The following is a 23,644-nucleotide window of genomic DNA, read 5'->3' as shown; positions in this document are numbered from 1 at the left end:
AATAAAAGTGAATTTGAATTTCTGAGAGGCAACTGTAAAAACAGTCATAATATACAATTATGAATATTTTTACAATTGCTTCTATACATTAGTATTTTATTAGTTTGGTTTCATAACCACGTATAATCGGCACTTGCGACGTGTCCGATGGGAAACTGATATTTATGTTAAAAATGTAAAGTATTTGAGATTAATGTACTACTTACTACATATCTGATAACTATACTAATCTAAATGTTGTTTTTTTTATTATAATTCGCAATCATTAAGTGTACAGTGTTTAAGCAGTCTGTCGTTCACCATAAAGACATTCTCTTTCTGCTAACACTGACATGTCAGCCATTACTGTCTTCTTGCTTGCCACGTAGATGAACAAGTGTTCATGCTCACCAAGGAGGTTGATTAGTGATTGACAACTGACAGAGAGTATCTAGTCCATGAGTAACAGGAAGAAACTAGAAGAGAGAGAGAGAGAGAATGGAAGTTTGAGAATGCAGACCAGAGAATTTTGTTTTTAGGAAGTTTTTGAAAAACTTGACAGTCAGAATCTGCCTGTGTAGCTCAGTGGATGTGGCATTTGCACACCACGGCGCTTGGCCGCACGAAGGAAGACTTGGTTTCGAGTCTAGTCGGCGACTAGAGGAAATTTTTCTAAGCCTTTTTTCGACCGGTTCCTGAGTTAGTCGATCTCTGGCACGGGCAAGCATGTTTTTCCTCCCGGAAACTCGGGCTTTTCGTCCTGTAAACTCAAGAAAATCGACCGTAGAACCCACATTATTTCAGACATTAAATATATTGTGTTAGGGTTAGGACCACGAGATGGCAGCACATTTGAGCCGTCTCTCTTCACTGCGTACCGCTTAATTAGTGATAGCCTTGGGCCATCTATCTCTGATTGGGTACCAGTGGAGATTGAGCTGCTCACTCAGTCTCCAAAAGTTAGATAGGGCTAAATGGCCTCACCTACTCCCATATACAGGAATAAAAAGGTGTTAGCTGATTTTTTTTTTTTTTTTTCTGACAGTCAGAATATATTAATACAGGATTCTGAAAAGAGAATCTTAGCAAAATAAATCCAGAGACTGAAAAAGTGAGACTATCAAGAAGTAAACAGTAAATAAAAAGAAGATATGAAGTAGACATTCTATTTCAACATTCGAAGAAACACAAAATGGAAAGTTTCATCTTCTGTCTCATGGATACCAATGATATCAATTATTTCTCAGAACAAGTGATGGAATTAGTGAAATCTAAAACTGTAAAGTGGCTTTAATGAAAGGCTCTATCTTGTATGATAAATTTTGGTTATAAAGTAAAAAAATAAACTGTTTTTTCTCTGGTAAAGAATTGTGATTTGTGCTTCTTGTAATAAAATTGTTTGAGCCAAGAATATTTATACTCCCGTTAAGAGAGTGCGGATGAATGGAACAATATTTGTCAATAAGAAAACACTGCATAGTCAGAATGAAATTAAGAATTTTTATATTTTGAGAAAAGGCATAATAAACAAAAAAGAAAAGGTAAAAGAGATGGTAGTTCTGGTAGGTACTAATAATTTAATTATTGACAAATATAGTATGCAAGAGGATATGAAATGTCTATTGGAAGAAGCAAGAAAGAAATGTGAGAGAGGAAAAATTGTAGGTTTGCTACCAAGATTGATAGTATCAAGTAAAGAAGGAGGGCGATGATAGCTAATGATTTCACAGGTAGGCAGTGTAGAAGAAATGATCTAGCCTTGTAATTCTACATATATATATATACTTTCCATGCAGAAGTCTTCATATGGTTAGCCACAACCCAGGTGATCACATCATGATCATTCTTGCCAACTGGCAAATCCGGACTCACAATCACATCTACTGATGAAATTATCACATCTAAAACTTCTAATCCTTGCATGCCCTCATTATTATTATTATTATTATTATTATCCTAAGACCCCATGAGTCACATCTAGGAGGTCCTTTTGTTATACACAGCTCATCATACCATGCCTTAAATACATCCAAATTCTCTACAGACACCACACTCTCAAGCAACGCATTCCAATCATTCAGAACTCTCCATACAAAAAACCTGCTTCTCATTCCCTTGCTTACACCCTCCTATTACAGCTTCCAGAGTTGACCTCTTATTCTCCCCGAATCTCCCACCATTTTATGAAAAAAGTCTTCAACATTAATCTTATAACAATCCCTTATTAACTTGTAGGTCTCTATCATGTCATCCCTCTTCCTCTTATCCACTAAACTCTGCAAATTGCATTGTCTCAACCTTTGTTCATATTGAACATTCCAGAGATCAGAAATGACCTCAGTCAATCACCTCTGGACCCTCTCCAACATCTCTTCATCTTTTTGAAAATAAGGTGTCCAAATCTGTGCACAGTAGTACATATGTACCTTAATAAGTGCCTTATACAATGGAACCAGAATCTCCTTACTTCTACAAGTCAGTGTCCTGCATATCACTGCCAGAATTTATTGTGTTATCCTCACAATTTTGACAATATGTCCTCTAAATTTTAGATCCTTACCACCATCACCCCAAGATCACTTATTGCCTCTGCCTCCAACAATATATTTCCACCAAGAGTAAATTCTACATTCCACATTTGTTTTCCAAATGTGAAAATCTCACATTTTGGAACATTGAACTGGCATCCCCACTCTCATTCCTATTCAATCAATCTGTTCAAATCTTCTTGTATGGCACAACTGCTTTATACCTCATAGTTCATCCCAACTTTACATCATCAGCAAACAACAGTATATCCCCAATATCATTAAACAGCAATGGAACTAAAACAGACCCCTGAGGTCTACCACTAGTGACTCTTCTTGTATCCAATGCACTAGTCTAATATTCAACCCTATTCACTCTAATTCTATCAACTTATCATGAAGTAATCTATTCAAAGCCTTTGCAAAGTCTAAGTATACTACTATCCATCCATCTCTCATCCAACGTTGCTATCACCTTATTGTAATAAGTAGACTAAACATGACCTCCCTTTAGCAAATCCATGCTGTTCATCAAAGATAATACCATTGCTGTCAACCCAATTCTGGATCTTGATTCTCACAAATCTTTCAAACACTTTAACCACAACAGCTGACACACACACACACACACACACACACACACACACACACACACACACACACACACACACACACACACACACACACACACACACACACACACAGATTGGTATATAATTTGATGCTTGACTTCTGTCACCTCCTTTATGAAGAAGTACAATCTTGCCTTCCTTCCACTCCTTTAGAACTTTACCCAATCCAAGAATTGTAATAAACAAAGATGTCAACTCCCTGGCACATTCTTTCAAAATATGCAGTGATATAATATCAAGTCCCACAGTATTATTTATATCTAGTTTGCTTAATTCCCCATATACTTATCATCCTCCTCCTTATCATCCGCTGCTCTCAAACTCTCCATGATGTCACATTCACAAGAATGAAACACTTTTATGAACTTCTCATTAAATATATCAACTATATCCTCTTCAAGAGTTGTCCTTATACTATTTTCTCCAATCAATGCTGTCCTACCATAATTGCTCTTATTTTTGCTGGCTACATAACAAAAGAACTTCCTATGAATTTTTTTGGTTTCATTAGCTAACTGCTGCTCATACTGAACTTTTGTTACCCTTACCAATGAAGTCACTCTTCTTGCCTGTTTTTTGTATTCTTTATGGAATTGATTATTACCACTCCTGTTATGTTGTCACCGTAATGCCTTTTTTTCACTGTATTGCATGTTTAACCTTTTCATTCTTCCATTTCACACCTATCTTATTCCTCTCATGGATGGAAACCATGTGAGGAAAATTTGACGCCTCATTTATAATACCATCCTCTGATGGGATGATCAAATCCAAGACCCTCAATTCTCGTTGTGTTCTCTGTCATATACCATCTGAGGTGGTTGTCCCTCAAAAACTCATTTTCTTTACTTTCAGTTGCTATCTCAACATCCAAGTCTATATTTCCATAATTAAAATCGCCTATAATGATCACCCTTTTCTTATTTGCTTGGCTAATTTGATTATACAGTTCATGGTCACTACCATGCACATTACCAGGTCTATAACAACATCCAATTAAATATTTCATTCTTTTCACCTCTATCTCACACCACACTGCCTCAAAACCACTACCACTATTTCCCCCTCTTGCCTTTCTATCTTGTATGGACATAACTCTTTCTCTATCATCAATAGCACTTCACCTCCCTTTTTACCTTTTCTATTTTCACGAAATACATCATATCCTATTCCTATCAGGATGTCATCCTCATCCAACCATGTCTTACTTATTCCAACAATTTGGGGTTAATGAAGTCAATTAATAAAATCAATTTCATTTCCCTTGTTTCTGATATTTCTAGCATTTGTATACAAACATAGCAGCACATTCCTGGATTTATAACAAGTTTCACTGATACCACTTATTAGATGTGAGTTCTCACTTTTCTTTAGTAAATTCCTTTTCTTCTTACTCAACCCAGAACCTTATTCAAATCCAACTGTTTTCTCTTGATCACAAGTCATTCCCTTCCCTTTTTGTCTACATATGCATTCACATTTTCTTGGAGCATCAACCTTTCTCATATTGTGTTACCTTGTCCACCCTGAGTTTACCTGTTTGTCTTGCACACTTGTTCTCTCATTCTCTACATTCTTGCTACCCACTTCTTTATTCATAAGAACCAATTTAATCTTTCCTTCCTGCTCTTTCACATCACTTCTTACTTGATCAGATTCACATCTGACCTGCCATATCTTCTTTCCCCCAACAGTTGTTCTGTTGTGATTGTTGTAAAATAAAATTTGATAACTTTCAAATGTTTTTCTTTCTATATGAAACACTTCATAATATCTGCCACTGATTTACAAAAATCCCATCATTTCTCTCATGGCAGAATATATTGTTATTTTTACTCCATGCATACTCCACAATGTGTTGCACATCCAATTTTCATTTTAGTCATGAAGCAAAAAATGAGTGGCCATTATGTGTTACAGTTGCATTGCTTTATTTGAAAAAAAAAAGTAAATCTTGCACACCTGAAGTGTTCAAAAAAACAGGCAAGTTTTTCATATCATGAATACATTGAAATTAAATTACAGTTATCATTCTAAATAAATAAATTTTTAATCAAATCAATGCATCTATTTAGTTCAATATTAACCTTATGTAGACACAGTGCACATATCATATGTAATAGACAATCTATTATTAAAAAAAGTAATCATATTTTTCTCACAACAGAATTTCATTAACAAAATGAAATTCTGTTGTTACAACAAAATGAGGGAGGAATTGGAAGGCCGGGATATCGTTAGTGCATGGGAAATTGTGAAAGAATATTTGTTAGCAGCAATGGTAAGTTGTATACCACGAGTGAAGAAGAGGACACAATTTGGAGTAAAGCGGATGACGAACAATATTAAACAGGAATTGCATGTGAAAAAGAGGCTATGGAAGAGATATAAGGAGACAGGTGAAGAGAGGATGCGTGAAGAATATAAGACACAGGCCAGAAGACTGACTAGTGTGGTAAGAAAAGCGAAACTGGAATATGAGAGGAGATTGGCCCTAAGATCCAAAGAAAATCCTAGGGAATTTTTTAGCTATGTGGAAGAATGATATTGTGGGATAAAAATGAGAATAGAGTGACTGATGCAGAGGACATAGTGGAATTGTTCAATGACCACTTTATTGGAGTATTTCATCCTGGAGGAGTCAGTTTTAATGCTAGAGGGATAGGGCAGGGTCAAGGTTTAGAGGTAAAGGAGGAGAGTGTGTTTCAGATATTGAGAACTCTGGATGTCAATAAAGCTTTGGGACTGGATGGTTTTCACCACAAGTTTTGAGAGAGTGTGCTAGGGAACTGACAGTGCATTTAACCTGGCTTTTTAATGAAAGTCTGGCTTCGGCAAAGGTACCCAGGGAATGGAAGGAAGGTAAGATAGTGCCATTGCATAAGGGTGGTAACAGACTGGAAGTGTCTAATTATAGACCAGTCTGTGTGTCATCAGTAGTTGTTAAGATCTTGGAGAAAGTAGTGAGGGACTGTATACAGCACTGGGCAGATGAGGGTAATGTTATCTGTGAGAGTCAACATGGATTTGCGAAAGGCCGCTCTTGTCTTAGCAATATGCTAGCCTTTTATAATAAAGTTACAAGAACATTAGATGAGGGAAAGGCATATACTGCAATTTTCTTAGACTTAGCGAAGGCATTTGACAGGGTGCCACATGATAAGCTGATATTTAAGTTGCAACACATGGGTCTGGATGTCAGATTGGTCAACTGGATTCAGGATTGGCTGTCTGATAGGTATCAGAGAGTTGTGTATGGTGGAGCAGTTTCAAGGAGACAGAGGGTTACAAGTGGGGTCCCACAGGGCTCAGTACTAGGACCTATATTGTTTAACCTTTATATCAATGACATTGCCAGTGGATTGCAAGAGGATATTCAGTTGTTTGCAGATGATGCGAAGCTGGGAAGGATTATTAGTAATAGTGCAGATGTGGTAGCCCTGCAAGAGGATTTGAATAAGCTAGATAGATGGGCAAATGAATGGGGGTCTCGGTTTAATGCAGCAAAATATATGGTCTTGAGGTTGGAGAAACATCGATGGGATGCTGCATACTCTATGGGAGGAGTTATACTGGAGGAAGTTGGGGAGACAAGAGATCTGGGGTTGATGATTGATAGAAACCTGAAGTTTAGGGGACATATTGCAAAGGTGGTGAAGGTAACACAGAGGATTCCTGCAATTATGAGAAGGACATTGACCTGCAGAGATAAGAGGGTTATCATTCCGTTGTATAAGTCTCTGATCAGACCACACTTGGATTACTGTTCTCAGATTAGGTCCGCAGGATTTGAAGGGGATAAATTAACTGTGGAAAAGATACAAAGACGGATGACAAAGATGGTTTCAGGACTGTACAAGGATAGTTATGAGAATCGGCTGAGGGAATGTGGACTGCAGAGTTTGGCAGATAGAAGAAGGAGAGGTGATATGATTGAGACTTTTAAACTGTTGAGAGGTGGTTACAGGGTTGACACTGGGGAGTTCTTTCACTTGGTTGAACAGTGGGAAGGAGTGATGACAAGAGGCCATCCCTGGAAGTTATGAAAGGAAACTGTGAGCAAGTGGGTGAGGAGTGGTTTCTTTGCATGGAGGGTGGTTGAGCCGTGGAATGCATTGCCTGATAGAGTGGTGAAGGCGAGAACGGTCAATGAGTTTAAGGAGTGGTATGATAGATTTTGTGTTTCTTAGGGGGAACCTCCCCTCAATGAGTATTTTGACTCCATGGAGGCCTGAATAATAATAATAATAATAAAATAAAATGATAGTTATAGACACAAAATTAAAATTGGCACAATCTAATTAAATGCTGTAGTACATCTACACATCTTATTCTTCCAGCGCCTTTATCCCTTAAATAGGTACACAATTAGAATAGAGTATTGTCCTAAGCTTCTAGCATAATTAAATGCTTGAAAATTTTTCACATCAAAAATGTGTTTTAATATTGTTATTTAAAAAATACAATCACGAAAATTGACTCTGGCTCCACTCTCTACCTATTTTCTGTTTTGGTGAATTTTATTATTTGTCATTCATACTAAACTTAATGGATAATTTATACAAATTTACCCTTCATGATGAATGATAAATGAAAAACAACATAAGTTGAGTTGTGATGAGTACATTTTATAAAGGAAAGCATATTTCTTTAAAACACGATGAGTCTTCTGACTCCAAGAAGATACCTGAATAATAATAATTATTACATGTAATCTATACTGAGAATTAAAGAATGTATTATTTTGTTTTTTCATCATAACATTAGTTTTATTTAATATATAACCTATAACCATATTTATATAAAGTAAACCAATACCTTGAGTGAATAAAATGCTTTGTTGCTAATAGATTTACAGTGTATTTCTGGAGTCCCATATGTGTATATATATATCCTTAAAAACTGAATGCATCATAAGTCACTTAACTGTAATGTGGAAAATATATAGGTTTGTAATTTTTCATTGAAATTTCAAATAATCACATTCGAGGGTGGTCTGAAAAGTTCTCGGCCTAACAATGAAAAAACGAATTTATAATTTCAAAATTATTTTTATTTTTCAACATAATCTGCCTTAAGACTAATACATTTACTTCAGCGATACTCCAGAGCCATTATCCCATCCCTATAGTGGTTCTCAGTAAGATCTGCAAAATACCCCTCTACAGCTGCAATCACCTCTTGATTCGAAGAAAAACGCTGATCAGCGAGGAAGAGTTTTAGTTTTGGGAAGAGATAGAAGTCAGAGGGAGCCAAATCTGGGGAATAGGGTGGATGTTCCAACAATTCATAGTGCAGATCCCTTAATTTTCCCATTGCCAAAACACCTTTGTGGGCAGATGCCCACAAAGGTGTTTTGGCAATTGTCCTGATGAAAGCTGATTTTGTCTTCTGCAAACCGGCTCTTTTCTCACAAATTTTTTCATCTAGTCTTGTTAAAAGATCGGAATAATATTCCCCGGTTATTGTTTTACCCTTTTCAAGATAATTAATAAAAAAAAATGCCTTTAGCATCCCAAAACACCAATGCCATGACCTTTCCTGCTGATGGAACCGACTTTGTCTTCTTTGGCACTGAACAATTGGCTTCTGTCCACTGTTTTGACTGCTGTTTGGATTCTGGTGTGTAATGGTGAATCCAAGTCTCATCCATAGTAATAAATCGACACACAAATCAGTTTTATTCTTGTTAAAATGCTCCAAGCACTGTTCAGAGATTTTCATGCACGTACGTTTTTGATCCTATGAGCAAGCACAGCACCCATATTGCGCAAAGCGTTTTCATTTGCAATTCTTCATGCAAAATATATCTTACACGTTCTTTTACAATACCATATCATGCACTGATAAATGATTTCTAGTGTTGTTACACTTTTTGGACGTCCTTCACATGGCTTATCTTCATGGCTGGTATGGCCACGTTTAAACTTGGTAGCCCATTTCTTAATTGTCAAAAATGCAGGAGAAGCGTGCCCATAAACTTTTATGAACTTCAAATGAATTTCTTTTGGCATTAAATCTTCTTTAACAAAGAATTTTATAACCACACAATACTTAGTTTTATCCATTTCAAGGGATACAGATAACACTTTTGCTTCAGACAGCTGTATAAAACAAACTACTTGATGGAATGACTTGCAATTTCACATGAATGCTTATGACAGATGAACCAACTTAGAAAAACAAATTGTGTCGATAGTGTTGCCATCTATGGTCGAAGCTGAGAACTTTTCAGAGAACATCCTTGTATTGTAATATATCGAATAAAGGAAAGATTATGAAATATTACATGAAAAATGTTCTTATGCTTTTACCTTAATCTTTATTTGTTCTATGTGCTGAAGAATAGTTGACTTTTCTTTAATCAACTTTTTCATCTGCAAAGTGAGCCACTCACCATCCTTTTTCATGTGCTCTATAGTGTTATGATTAATTCCATATTCATTTTCTGTCATTGAAAAAAAAGTAAGTTAATCATAATGTATCATTTCCATAAAAAATAACATAAAATGAAAAGATGCTTGCAAAGTCAGAAGTTTACAATGATAAAAAAGAATGATCAAAACCATTTTCATACTAGCCATAATGCTAAACTCCAGATGTCAGTACAAAACTTGCAGTTTGTGTGTGTGTGTGTGTGTGTGTGTGTGTGTGTGTGTGTGTGTGTGTGTGTGTGTGTGTGTGTGTGTGTGTGTGTGTGTGTGAGAGAGAGAGAGAGGAAGAGAGAGACCTTGCAGTGTTAATTCCGGTATCCTTTATTAAGAACAATGCATGTAGAAAAACTTCTGTTTCACACTTCGTAAAAAATGCTACTGAAACCAGCATGTTAAATAAGACATACAGAGAAGAAACCACAGGCATGACTCAAGAATATGAATAACCTGTGAAGTTCAAAATTGGATTAATTTCTGTTAAAGATGTAGATCATTCACAATGTCCACTTAGTATGATGGATGAAGATGTGTCTGAAATCAGAAACTGATTTGTGATAAACTGCATTTCACTATCTTTAAATTGGCAGATGAGGTGGGTTCCCAGTAAGATTATAGTGAAGCATTCTGAATAAAACTGAATGTGAAACAGATCACCAGATCTTCTCATTGCCTTCTGGGCAACCTTCAATAATCCCTTTCAGATAAACTTGTTTCCTTTCATTCAAAGAGACAATTTTTTTTTTCATTCATAATTATTGGAATTATCAAAGACAAGATATTCAGACACTGCTATATTAAGATTTCTTTTCCACATGACAAGCTGGTAATTAAATTGGAATGAATAGTGTTAGATAACAGATTGTCTGCACAGTTAGCCTAGTGGCTGTGCGCTTTGCAACCATACGTCTGGGGAAGGAGTGTCCTAGGTTCAATTCCTGTCAGAGATGTGAGGAGCTTAAGGATCTTCCTCAGCCATAGCCAAGTTAGCTGGTCTTGGCGTGGACACCAGGGTTTTTTCCACCAGTTTATCTGAGGTTTTTTCATCCTGCAAGCAGGCAAACCGGCTCCTTGAACATACAAGATACAGCCATATGATACAGTACAGCAAGTAAGACAACAGAAAATCACCTTGCTCATAATCATCGCCCAAGTATGGTAGCATATAGCTACCCCCTCCAGTAAACTAATCTGTTATCTATTCTATTCTATTCCCTTCTACCATATGGCTGGGATTGGCTCAGATAAGTAGCAGTAAGTTGTATGTGTATGCGGAATAGTGTCCTGAAAGAGTATAGTCACTAGTGGTGTGCCCAGATATCTATTTTGAGTCTACTGCTGATGTGTAAATTGCATGTTAATGATATGGGAGGAATTTAAATGGGAATATGCAGTTGCACGAAGATGGGGAGAATAATGAAAATTAGAGTGGATGTCATGGCTTTACAGGAAGATTTCAATAGGCTAAATAAGTGGGAAAGTGAGCAGAATTACAAGTACAGTGTTTGAAGACATAAGGTTTTAAAATTTGATAAGCAAAGATGGGATGCAGAGTGTGTGCATATATATATACACATACACAGGGTGACCGATAAGTCATGGCATATGCCATAGAAAGGGCCCGTCTTTCTGAAGCAACTGGCATAAGTTTTATACATCACCAATTTTTTTTTTTATTAGTTATGAAAAACCACATCACATAAATGCCTTCCATTTTTGGCTTCATAAAAACAGGTCCATTCTACAGAATGTTCTGTGACTTATGGGCTACCCTGTATGTGTGTGTGTGTATATATATATATATATATATATATATATATGTGTATATATATATATATATATATATATATATATATATATATACAGGGTATATTCACATGGTAGATGAGGACTTGAAATTTAGGAAATATATCATTAAAACTGAGAGGATGTCATAATGGATTAGGTTATGGTTTCTTTATATGACATCTTGATTAGGCCATATGTGAATTACTATGCACAAATTTAGCCACATAATTTTCAGAGGAATTAAGAGTACTGAAAAGGGGTCCAGAGACAACAAAGACAATTGACTAATGTTATTTCTGGTCTCTAGAATGTTGGGTATGAAAAAAATTTGAAGAAATGCAATTTGCAAAGCCTCACAGATGTCTCACTCCTATTTCCATCCCTGGAAATAGGAGTGAGACATATATGCACATGAAAAACGTTTTGTGCACAAGTTTTCAGTCTCAGAATGTTAATTCAATGTGTATGCTAATGTAATATCTCTTATGTTTATGTTGCCCTTTTTTCATCTAACTATAATCTGTAAAATTGAAGCACTAAATTAAATTGCTTAAATCTGCATAGCTACATAATTCCATCACCATTTATATGAATTCTGTACTGCCTAGAACAGTAGACACTGTAAACAAATATACCTCTAGCTTTGTTCACATGATGCATGCTAAAGGTAACAAATTAGAGTGTATTAAGTTGGAATGGGTTAGAGCAGCGTTTCTCAACCTTTCTAAGCCCAAGAACCAGTAAAATGCCTAAAACAATTCTACGGCCCACTAAGTTATGTAATTTTTTTTTAAATGTATGTGGGGATTACCAACATTTTGGAAAAACTGTACCTTTTATAACATAATAAATCTAAAACATGTTTTGAATACATATGGAAACATAATTAATTAAGTTGGAAGTAAAAACGATTAAAAGTGTATCATCACTGAACAAAGTTTCAATTTTTATTAAACAAATAAAAGATATCAGTTTCTGATTTGCTGTGGGCAAATGAATGTGTATCCGCGCTGTCCTGCCCACACACCCATCTGCCCACAGTAACTTTTATATTTTATATGTTATCCCCATTCATCTGCCCACACTCATTAAGCTTACCCCCCACAACAACTTCTTTAGCGCTGTTGGTACCATGGACAAATGAATGCAGAATATCAACACCATCCAGCTGACACCTTCATTCATCTGCCCACAATGACATTTATCTTTAATCCCCATTCATCTACCCACAGCAACTTTTATATTTTATATGTTATCCCCATTCATTTGCCCATACTCGTGAAGCTAGCCCCACAACAACTTTTATCTTCACGCACTCTCTGATTCAACCTGCGACATGTAAACTGTTCCATTCGCTAAGTGCATTGTGAGATGAGGGGAAAATGTTGTTCTTATCTTACTCCATTCATCATAATACTGAATATGAACTTGACTTCCATGGATTTCATCATGGATGACATCCCTTGTCCTGTCCAAACCATCATCTGAACCATCCTTGTCCTGTCTATACCCAAATATTTCACTCAGAGCATCCCAAAGCCATTAATGCCCCATCCCCCATCCACACACACACACTTCCGGCGGATACTAATCACCTTATTTCCCTGACGAGTTTTCCATGACCAGCAAAAAAATTTAAGACACCCTGTTATGTGGGGTCCTTCCCAATATCTATAAACAGTCCAACCCACGATGTCAGTCATAAAGTACCATTCACGTGTTCATGCGCATTTTCCCGCCAGCAACCGTATGCCTTATATACCGTACCCACGTGATTTGTACTAATTGTGTTATGATAGTGGTTTTAATTATTATTATTATTTGACACCTCCAGGGAGTCCAACGACTCATCGAGGGAGAGTGTGCCAACAGCATCAAACAATTGATCCCTTCCAACTACTAACTGTGCTCAAACTTGCTTAACTTTTTTTTTTCGTGAGCCATTAGTAGCAGAGGCTCTACCAATCGACCAACCTTTGCTGGCAAAAACCTAGGAAGAAATTCTCAGTGGGATTTGAACCTAGATCCTTTCACTTAGCAAATGCATGCCACTGACAAGACACTACCGAGGCACATATCCGTCCTGTTTTATCCCACAGGAACAACAGTGGTCATTAAATCTGACAGATACATTAATCGTGTGGTGGTTTTATTTATATCAGTCCTGCATGCTGCTTGTATTCGTTACATTGTGATGTATGTTTCTGTATAATCCACAACTGTACGGATGTTGTTGTTGTCTGCATGCGACGGATTCGGTGTGCTCGGCCGCATATTCTGCAAGCGACCGTACAGGATACGGAACTTTGCTAAACGGGATGCGGGCAGCTATCCTCCTCGCCAGCAGAGCTGCACCTCACCGTGACGTCACGTCGCATAACTTTCGTTTCATCCCCGATTTTGGAAATGGATTAATTCCAACACCATTATTCTCATTACACCAGTAACGAGAATAATCGGAAACTGTAGTCCAAATAAATAATACGATATAATTATGTTACTACTTACTTTTAATAAGATGGTTCAGCTTCTCAGCCTCTGCAGAGTTGCTGGATATCTGGCTCAATATTGATCAACCTCAGCCGAAGATCGGCGCATATACACTAAGACGATTTCTGTATTTTGTTTTTATTTGAAGGAGCAATGAAAATACTTTCTCACAAAAACAGGGTGTAGAAAACTGCATGACGATTTTCAGTGCTGCTTCAGATAATTCGGGAAATTTACTTCTCACTGAAGGCGAGATCCAGAACTGAGCCAAACCAAGATCACGGAATTGCATTTTAAGCCCACTATCACTTGAAAGCTCAATTAACTGTTCTTTTTTCGATAACGAAAGGTCATTCTCGTGATTATAAGCCTGAAATAGATCTCAAACCCACAGAAATTTCTTATAAAAGTTATTCGGAAAATATGTTTCAAAATTCTGTTTCGGAGTTTTGAGGTGGTCACAAACCCTATCCAGAAACTCAGAATCAACAAAAAGATCATTTTCCACTAAAAAGGACTCCAATGTTGGAAAAGGTCAAATTATCTATCTTCTACATAACAAATGTACAACACCAGTTTTTTTTTTATCGAATTGCTTTATTTTGTCGTAGGCATCATGAACAGTTAAAGAATTTCCCTGAAGGAGAGTTCATTTAATTTCGAAAAAAATATCTGAAAGATAGGATAGTGTTGATAACCATGCTTTGTCAACAAAGAGTGATGCAAAATTAGAATTACGTTCATTAACATACAATAAAACTTCGTGCCTTAATCGAAATGATCTTGTTAGTTAGCCCCTGGAAAGCCAGTGAATTTCAGAATGAAGCAAAAGTTGTATATATTCACTGCCTATTTCATCGCAGAGTACTGAAAATAATCTGTTATTTAACAGTCGAGCCTTAATAAAATTAACTAGCTTTAGAGCGTTGTATAGCACACTTTTAAATTCTGGTGGCATTCCTTTGGAGGCCAACCTTTCCCTATCTCATACATTGATTCACAAACAATATACCGATTCATATCTGGAGCCACTTCCTTGACCATAGAAACAACCCCCAACCATGCCTGCATGTAAGTGATTGAGCTCCATCCAAACAAAAGCCCATGCATTTTTTTCCAATGGATCCCTTTGTGTATTATGTAATTATTGAGGGTGCAAAATATTTCTTCTCCAGTTGTTCGGATGAAAAAGTTATACAAAACAGAATATCATCACAAACGTTGTTATCATGTGCATATCTTATGTAGCATATTAGCTGTGCATCATCTGTAACATCAGTAGTCTCGTCTATTTGTAACGCATAATAAGGGCTCTTCTTAACTCTTTCGATTAACTGAGATTCTACGTCCTGTGACCTGTAGTGTCATTGAAAGAGGAGTCAAACCAACATCTTTTAGTAACTTGCTGCCAAATAGTTTTTACCACATCTTTTATAGCTGGAAGTAGTAAATTTTCTCCAATAGAATGAGGTTTCCCTGTTTTTGCTATGCGCATACTTAAGCGATACATGCTTCCAGTGCCTTGCTATTAATCGAACCCATGGCCGAAACTACATCTTTCCCATGATTTAATGCCACTAAGCATCACTGAAATTGGCTTTTTTTTTCAATTTGCTTATTTTTCACATCACAATGTTTAGTTTCTAAATGTCGGAGTTTTGCAGGTTTCATGCATTTGTTCGACAACACTTCATAACATAAAACACATTGAGGTTTCTGTTCACTTTCATCTCCACACCAAGTAAACCCGAATTACAACAGTTCCAGATATGAACTGTTATATTTCCTACTGTATTTTTTCTTTGAACTGCTTGTTTCTTCTACTTTAATAGCATCAGATTTACTTGCAGTTACAACCTGTGTATCACAATTAGGGTTAGCATCACCTGTTTCATTTGCTCTTCTTTTCAAAGTCTAAGCTACTTTTCCATTATTAAAAAAACGTTTCTGAAAAATTATATGAATACTGGGGTTAACTCACGACACACTTTGTCCAAGTATCATTTAGCACTTCTGAAGGTATACTGAGCCTTGGTTGAAGGTCGAAAACCTTCAGTAATAAAAATCAATAAACAACAAGCAACTGGTTGAAATGTGGATAACACATATTTACTTAAAATCTGACAAAACAGCAAGGGAAGGCAGAAGCAATAAAACTATATTGTTGTTCACTTCACCCCTCTTATTATTCGTCATTCTGCCACTACAAATTATTGTAGTATACCAGAATGACAAGTAATAAAAGAGGGGTGAAGTGAACAACAATATAGTCTTATTGCTTCCGCCTTTGAACATTCTGACACTATTTTTATTTTTTTTAAGTCTCCATTTGATTTCAATAATTTTTACTTACTTATTCAATTTTAATGTGTTTGGATAACTAAAAAATATATATTTATTTAATTAATTTAATTCTGCCTGCAGACCACCTGTCCCATCGTCGTGGACCACCAGTGGTCTGTGGACCACAGGTTGAAAAACACCGAGTTAGAGTAATATTAAAGTGGAGATGGGGAGATTGAAGAAATTATTAAATCAGTCAACAACAGTCAATCAAACAAGTATGATTTATCAATCACTCATTTTCATAGTGCATTCAAAAATTATTGACTGTAAATTAGAAATTCTGAAAGATAAAATTTTGCACATGCAGTTATTAGGCATGTGCACTTCTTTTATGAACTAGTGTGTACACACACATATGCACAGCTTAGAGGAAATATTGATTGTTACAAAATTAATGTGGAAGAGTTTTTCATAGAAAGGGGTATAGAATATGAGTAGAATGTATTGCTTGGAGTGTAGAACAAATCATTGAGAGTTTATGGCATGGTTTGTTATATTTTTTAAATATTTCTATTGATTGATTTTTTACATAGTCCAGAAACCCTGCTCCAAACATGGAATTTTTCTAAGTCGCTTCAGGCCTCCAATAAGATGGGTGGTGGTCTCACACCAGGTGATGAAATTCATTTCCCATCTAAAGATAATCACACGTATCCATGTCCACAATGGGATTCAAACCCACAATGGGATTCAAACCCACAATTTGTTAATTTGAGAGCAGATATGCAAACTACCCAGCCAACCAGACAGGCAAAATGAGTTCAAGATAGTTTGCTGCTTGTCAGAGCTTAATGAGAATGATTTTGACTCTGAAAATGATAATAAATTACAGCAAAATGGATTCCCACTCATATCGTTTAATGAAACAACAAATGCATTATAATAATCAACATCTAAGCATCCATACCAGAGAACTGAATTTCCACAATAGTGAGTAAGATATTGACCAATCGTGATAACCATGTAGTAGTTTCATCATACAGCCTCCATAGCCCAGTTAGTATAGACGAGCCCTTTGGTTGAAAAGATTCTGGTTCGAATCCAGTCAATGATGAGAGGAACTTTATCAGATTTTCAATCAAATGGAGAGTTAGCAGGTCCCACATGGAGTTTAAGGATTTTTTTCCCTCCTGGAAAATCAGATTTTTTCCCCCTCAAAACATAAACTGGCCCTGTGAATACACATAGCTACAGACATACAATACTAACTGCAAGCTTGACGAGATTAGAGCCTCATCATCTTGTCTTTCTGCTACACATTATGGATCTCAGGTAGAGATCCATAATAGTCAACTTCATAGATGGAGATGACACTTATCAGAACAGGGCAGTTTCATCATATAAGGCTCAGATGACTATATCTTGACTACTGTACTTAGACATAGTGATCAGGATTTGAAGAATCTTTAAAGAGGGTACAAAGAGGGGTAACAAAAATTATGTCAGGGACTGTGGAATGTTGGCACTGGGGATATACTTTGATTCTGCATAATCTACAGAATCTGGTATACAGAAGAGTGGGAAGTAGCCACTCTCCCCAACTTATGAAAGGATGTATTCTGGACACAATGTCATAAGTCAAATTGGCTGTAAGTCAAAAATGCAAAACAAGGTGGAATATACTCTCTAACAAGGCATTAGGAATTCATAAAAGTATAATATTTCAGTTGCAAAATAAAGTTTTATTATAAAGTAAAAAAAAATGCTAAGAGAGTTTTTTCCATATAAAAAATTTTGTCATGTAGTTGTTAAATGTACATCACAGTAAAAATATTAGGTATTCTAAAACAAGCAAAAAAGTAGTACAAAAATATATCACAAATATCAGTATCACTTTTTAATTCAAAAAGGAATTTGAGAGTTGGGGACAACTGGAGAACATCATAATCTATATTCTCAATTTCAACTGATTTAATTTACAGGTAGTAGGTATCAGGGATGTGTTGGAGAGAAAAGCTTTTTAATAACTTTTATTAAAAAAAACATGCTTTTTTTCCCTCAATATAAATTTCTTTGTAACATGAAAGAATTACCTAGAGCATTCTCTCCACTTTAGGAAATCTTGTCACATTTGCATCCATACATTCTATGATCTGCAATCCTTTGCTGATTTTGTTCAAGTCTAGGATTAAATTTTTTACAGAAAAATTTTTATGGGATCAAATATCAAACTTTACTTCTTCCTCAGCCACCTTATCACTTGTGTTTGATTGAAAGCAGTTTCAGCTTCCCCTAATGGGTACTAACAGGGTGCAGGAACAAGAACCTAGCAGCTGCACATCCCCACCCACCCACTATTCGGCCAGACCACAGTGCCCCAAAGACTAAGATCCTGACATAGCTTCCTAGCAACTGTTGAACCACCTAAAAAAACCCTCCAGAGACAAGCCTTCAACAATGGCGTCCACTATACCCTGAGAATAATACTGGTATTCCAACAGCCAAAAATCTTTCATGTGGTGCCCACTTGAACTGGAATACTTGGATAAACCTCGACAGACTTTGAACGACAGAATGCTGCAAACAAAACCTCATCAAATGGAGCTAACCTCACTGGACCAGATAACTGAGAGTGTAGGACAACCCAGTCCATGGAACACCTTCTTTTTTGTCCCCTTCTTCAATCACCTTTCACAAAAGAGGACCTTATATCCTGCACTAAAAGAGTAGTTGATTGCACAAGATACTGGAGGAACATCTGACCATATTTATTGTATATAACTTATGTATAGATTCTTTTTTCTTCATATTTTACTTATTATTCTCTGTATAATTAACCTACCAAATTTATGCTGTTCTCATTTGTAACGTGCCCTAATTTGTTGTAAATAATGTTGTACCACTAACTTACTACTGTACCACTTGTGTTTGGATACGAAATAAATAAGCCACCTTATCAGTTTCCACCTTCATCAGATTGTCATTTGTTAATTTCATCAGCTTCCACAAGTTGATCCATCCCCATTATCCATTTTTAAATTAAACTCTTTTGCCAGGCACACAGTTTTTTCACTGATGTTTTCCAATGAACTATCTTTTTCAAATTATTTAAGATCATTTAAATATTTAAAGCACCTTTTTTTCTATATGCCTTTCAACCATTGTTAGTTGCTTCATCCTATCCAGTGGCCATCTCATGTATGGTAGGAAATATATTATATCCTTTCCAAAAAGTGCATAATATTTATTCATCCTTTTCTGTGCTGCTATAGCCTTTGTAGAAGAGTTTTGAAGATAATGCACTTTAAAAGCTGCATCTCCCCCCACCTCCCAATCCATTCACTGGATAAGAGGCAATTGGTATAGGCAAAACAAAACAATATTAACTTTGGATGCAGATCATCTAAATACTTCAGAAGACATGGAGTGTTATCTAAAACTAAGAACTTCAAAGAATATCATTTTCTAATGTTTTATCCCTGAAGTAAAGATCTACCTCAAGAATAAATTAATGACAGAAATGGGTATTATCATTATTATTATTATTATAGGCCTATCCTGACACATGGATAGGCCTATAATTTCATGCTTGAGTTCTAATACCTACCTTATGAAGTGACACAATCTTGCCCTCCTTCCACTCCTTTAGAACTCGACCAAGTGCAAAACTCGTATTAAAAAAATATGTTAAGACAGATGTCAACTCCATGGCACACTCCTTCAGAATAGTGGTGATATATTATCAAGTCCGACAACCTCATTAACATTACGTTTGCTCAATTCCTCATACTCCTCTTGCTCATTTAGTCAGTCTCTCCTTACCATCATCAACTGCTCTCAATCTCTCCATGTCATATTCATAAGAATGAAAGACCTTTATGAACTGCTCACTAAGTATCTCCACTATATCTTCTGCAGCAGTTGTCTCCAATCAATATCATCCTTCTATAGTCATTCTTTTCTTCTTTTTTTTTTTTTCTGGCATATCGAACAAACTCCCTAGGATTCTTTTTGATTTCATTAGCTAACTGCTGCTCATACTTCACTTTTGCTACCCATACCAACCAAGTCACCCTCCTTGCCTGGTCTTTGTAATCCTCATGGAATTGATTATTACTACTTCTCTTATGCTGCCTCCATAATGCCTTTTTTTCTCTGTATTGCATGCTTAATCTATTCATCCATTTCTCATCTACATTATTTAACCTTCTAACCATTGGAATACATTTAGACACTGCTTCTACTAGACATTTTTTGAATATCCCCCAAGCTGTATTGATCTCCTTTCCAACTAACTTCTCATTCCATGATACACCTGCAATCTGTCTCCTGAGCTCCTTATAATCACCAGCCTTGTAGTTCCACATATACCCTTTCACCACGGAGGTTCTCACACTGCTGGCAACCACCCAGGTAATTACTTCACTCTCTCATCAACTGGAGGGTGATTTGACACCTCATTTATAATTACATCCTCTGATGAGATGATCAAATCCAAGACCCTCAGTCCTCATATGGCTTCTATTACATATTATCTGAAGTAGTTATCCCTCAAAAACACAAACTCATTTTCTTTACTTCCAGTTGCTATCTCATCATCCCAGTCTATATTGCTATAATTAAAATGACCCTTTTCTTATTTGCTTGGCTAATTTATTATACATTTCGTGGTCACCACCATCCACATTACCAGGTCTATAACAACATCCAACTAAGTATTTCATTCTATTCACCTCTATCTCACACCACACTGTCTCAAAACCACTGCCACCATTTCCCTCTTGCCTTTCTATCTTGTATGGACATAACTCTTTCTCTATCATCAATAGCACTCCTCCTCCCTTTTTATCCTTTTTATCGTCACAAAAAAATCACACCCTTCCATCTCTATTCCTGTGTCTTGATTTCATCCTCATCCAGCAGTGTGTCACTTATTCCTACAATTCTTTGGTGAACAGACTCAATTACCACATCCATTTAATTTGCCTTGTTTCTTACACTTCTAGCATTTGTTTACAAACATAGCAGCTCATTTCTGATCTACAGTTAGTTCCACTGATACTGCTTATTTGATGTGACTTCTCCATGCTTAATTCAAGCCATTTCGTTTTCTCCTTATTCATATTAGAACCTTCTTCAAATCCAATTGTTTTCCTATGATTTCATTTCATTCCCTTTCTTTTTTTGTCTACACATGCATTCACATCCTCTTGGAGCATCTACATTTCTCACGTTGTGTTCCACTGTTCACCCTGAGCCTCCCTGTTTCCTTGTCTGCCTTTCACACCTGTTCTCTCATTCTCTATACTCATGCCACTCACTTCTTCATTCATAACCACTTCTTCAATCTCTCCTTCTTAATTTCCTGTTCTTCCACATCGCTTCCCACTTTATCAGATTCATTCTCTACACTCACTTCTATACCTTCCAGTGGCAGTCTCTCCAAGAGACTCAAACCAAAACCACTGAAGTGCAGTCCATTGCTCCTATACAGTTCACTTCATCCTTCAAACTCATTCCACACATTAACAAACTGCACTCCTTTCTCCTCACACATTTCTGCTAACATGTCATTTATAATCCTTGCTCTCCACCTCATCTCACCATTGTCGTACCTGAGCAACACACTTATTATCTTTCCTATCACACTATACTTTTTTATCCGTCTGATTACCAGGAGATTACGCTTTGACCCATCAAATGTGTGCAAAGATATTTAAATGTATAAGGCACTAGAGAAGAATAGATATCTGCAAGTTGTCCAACTGTGTCATGCAGACAAAAGTATACAAAAGAACATGAAAATAGATTATTATGTCTATACACGAATGCTAGGAGTATCAGAAACAAAGGCATAGAGTTTGTTATCTTGGTCAATATGTTGGGGCCTCAGATTTTAGGAATTAGTGAGACCTGGCTATCAGAATCAGACATACTAACTACAGTAATTTTAGGAAGGATAGACAGGATAGGATAGGAGGGGGCATGCTGCTAATGTTATAGAATGACTTTAATGTAGTACTAGTAACAGTATTTCATGTGGAAGTGAATTTGAAGCCATCTAGTGTGAGGCGAAATCTAACAAGATCAATTACATAGTGAGGTGTTGTTACAGACACGGTGGATCGGTTGCAAGTGATGAAGAAATGCATCACCAAATAGAGACGATTGACACGAAAAGAGTAACCATAATGGGAGACTTTAATTACTGAAGTATCGATTGGGTAGCAGTAAAATCTCATGAGAAAAATGAAACTGAATTTATTGAGCTGTTGCGAGACAACTTCCTCAAGTAGCATGTGACAGAAGGAACTACAAGTGAAAGAGTATTAGATTTGATTATAGTGTCAGAGGGTGTTTCAGTTAAAGACATAACTATTCTGCCTCCGGTTGGTGACAGTGACTAAATTTCTGGATTGCATGCTGAACTACAAAGCAAGAAATTACGACCACCTGAAGAATATACTGAGTTCAGCAGAACGGTTGCTGGATGAGAAGAATATCGACAGTGCATTGGAAACATTTAAAAATACTTCAATGACGCAATACCAGAATGTGTCCTGAGAGTTCGAAGAATAAATAGGGTAGGAGTCAAATGGATGCATAGTCTTATTAATCAAGAGATTCGTAAGAAATGGATGATGTGAAAGGAATACAGTGTGAATAAAGATGATGACCGTTATGAAAATTATAAGCAGCAGGCTAGAATAATCACAACTGTTGTACCGAATGCTAAGTCTGGGTATGAAAGAAATTGGCTCTTCCAGATAAAGACAAACCCACAAGAATTCTATCGATATGCTGCAAGTAAAAGAAAGAATGAATTTGAAAGGAAACTCTTCTGAATGCAGATGGCATCAGGATGACAGATGCAGAAGAGGTTGGTCAACTAATTAATGCCCATCCATTTTGCTAAAAGTTATCAACCTGGTGTATCCAACACTGAGTTCACTGCTACCTCTTCATTAAATGAAGAAACTCAGGTATAAGAGAAGGCATTAGAGATGTTGCACAAACTGAATAACAATTCAGCAATGTTCCCCCGAATTTTTTGCTGTGAGTGTGCGCAGAAATTTGCATTCTTTTGAAAAGTATGTGCGCACCCATACAAGTCACCATACTGATCATTTAAGCAAAAAAGTTAAAAGACTTTAGTTCACTCTTTACCTTCTGGTGTCAATGGGACGTCAGCCAGGTCACCCCAAATCCCCACTGTGTTCCCACACACGGCAGTAGCCTCCCCCAGTAAACAGTCGGAAATCACAATTCACAAGCCTTGGGCAGGACTCGATCTGGGGATTTCGTGCATGCGAGGCCAACACGATACCGACTGTACTAGATAGGATTCTAAGTGATTCATGTCTTTTCACTGTGGAACAAGAAAAGAGTGTGTACACTGTTCTCATTAATGTATCAATATCTCTGATTAGTTTAATTTCCTTCCACGTATCACAGATCCCCAGATCCTCATGGTGAGCTACACAGTGTTGCTGGTCAAGATGTGGAAGTT

At 36.6% G+C, this 23,644-nt stretch overlaps 1 protein-coding gene across 1 annotated transcript in view; it reads right to left on the bottom strand.

Moving 5' to 3' along the window:
• Positions 1–23,644, bottom strand: part of LOC150100341 (uncharacterized) — a 330,657-nt gene that overhangs the window by 27,713 nt on the left and 279,300 nt on the right. Inside the window, exon 7 of the mRNA XM_090402716.1 lies at positions 9,454–9,587. Coding sequence (XP_090258842.1) covers positions 9,454–9,587 — 134 coding nt within the window. The remainder of the gene's footprint in view (positions 1–9,453; positions 9,588–23,644) is intronic.

Source organism: Typopeltis vanoorti, chromosome 13 (genome assembly GCF_054136105.1).
Source record: "Typopeltis vanoorti isolate ZY-2024b chromosome 13, IOZ_Tvanoo_1.0, whole genome shotgun sequence".
NCBI classification, from domain to species: domain Eukaryota; kingdom Metazoa; phylum Arthropoda; class Arachnida; order Uropygi; family Thelyphonidae; genus Typopeltis; species Typopeltis vanoorti.
Note: the sequence above shows the minus strand (reverse complement) of the source record. Positions and strands in the feature narration are given on the sequence as shown.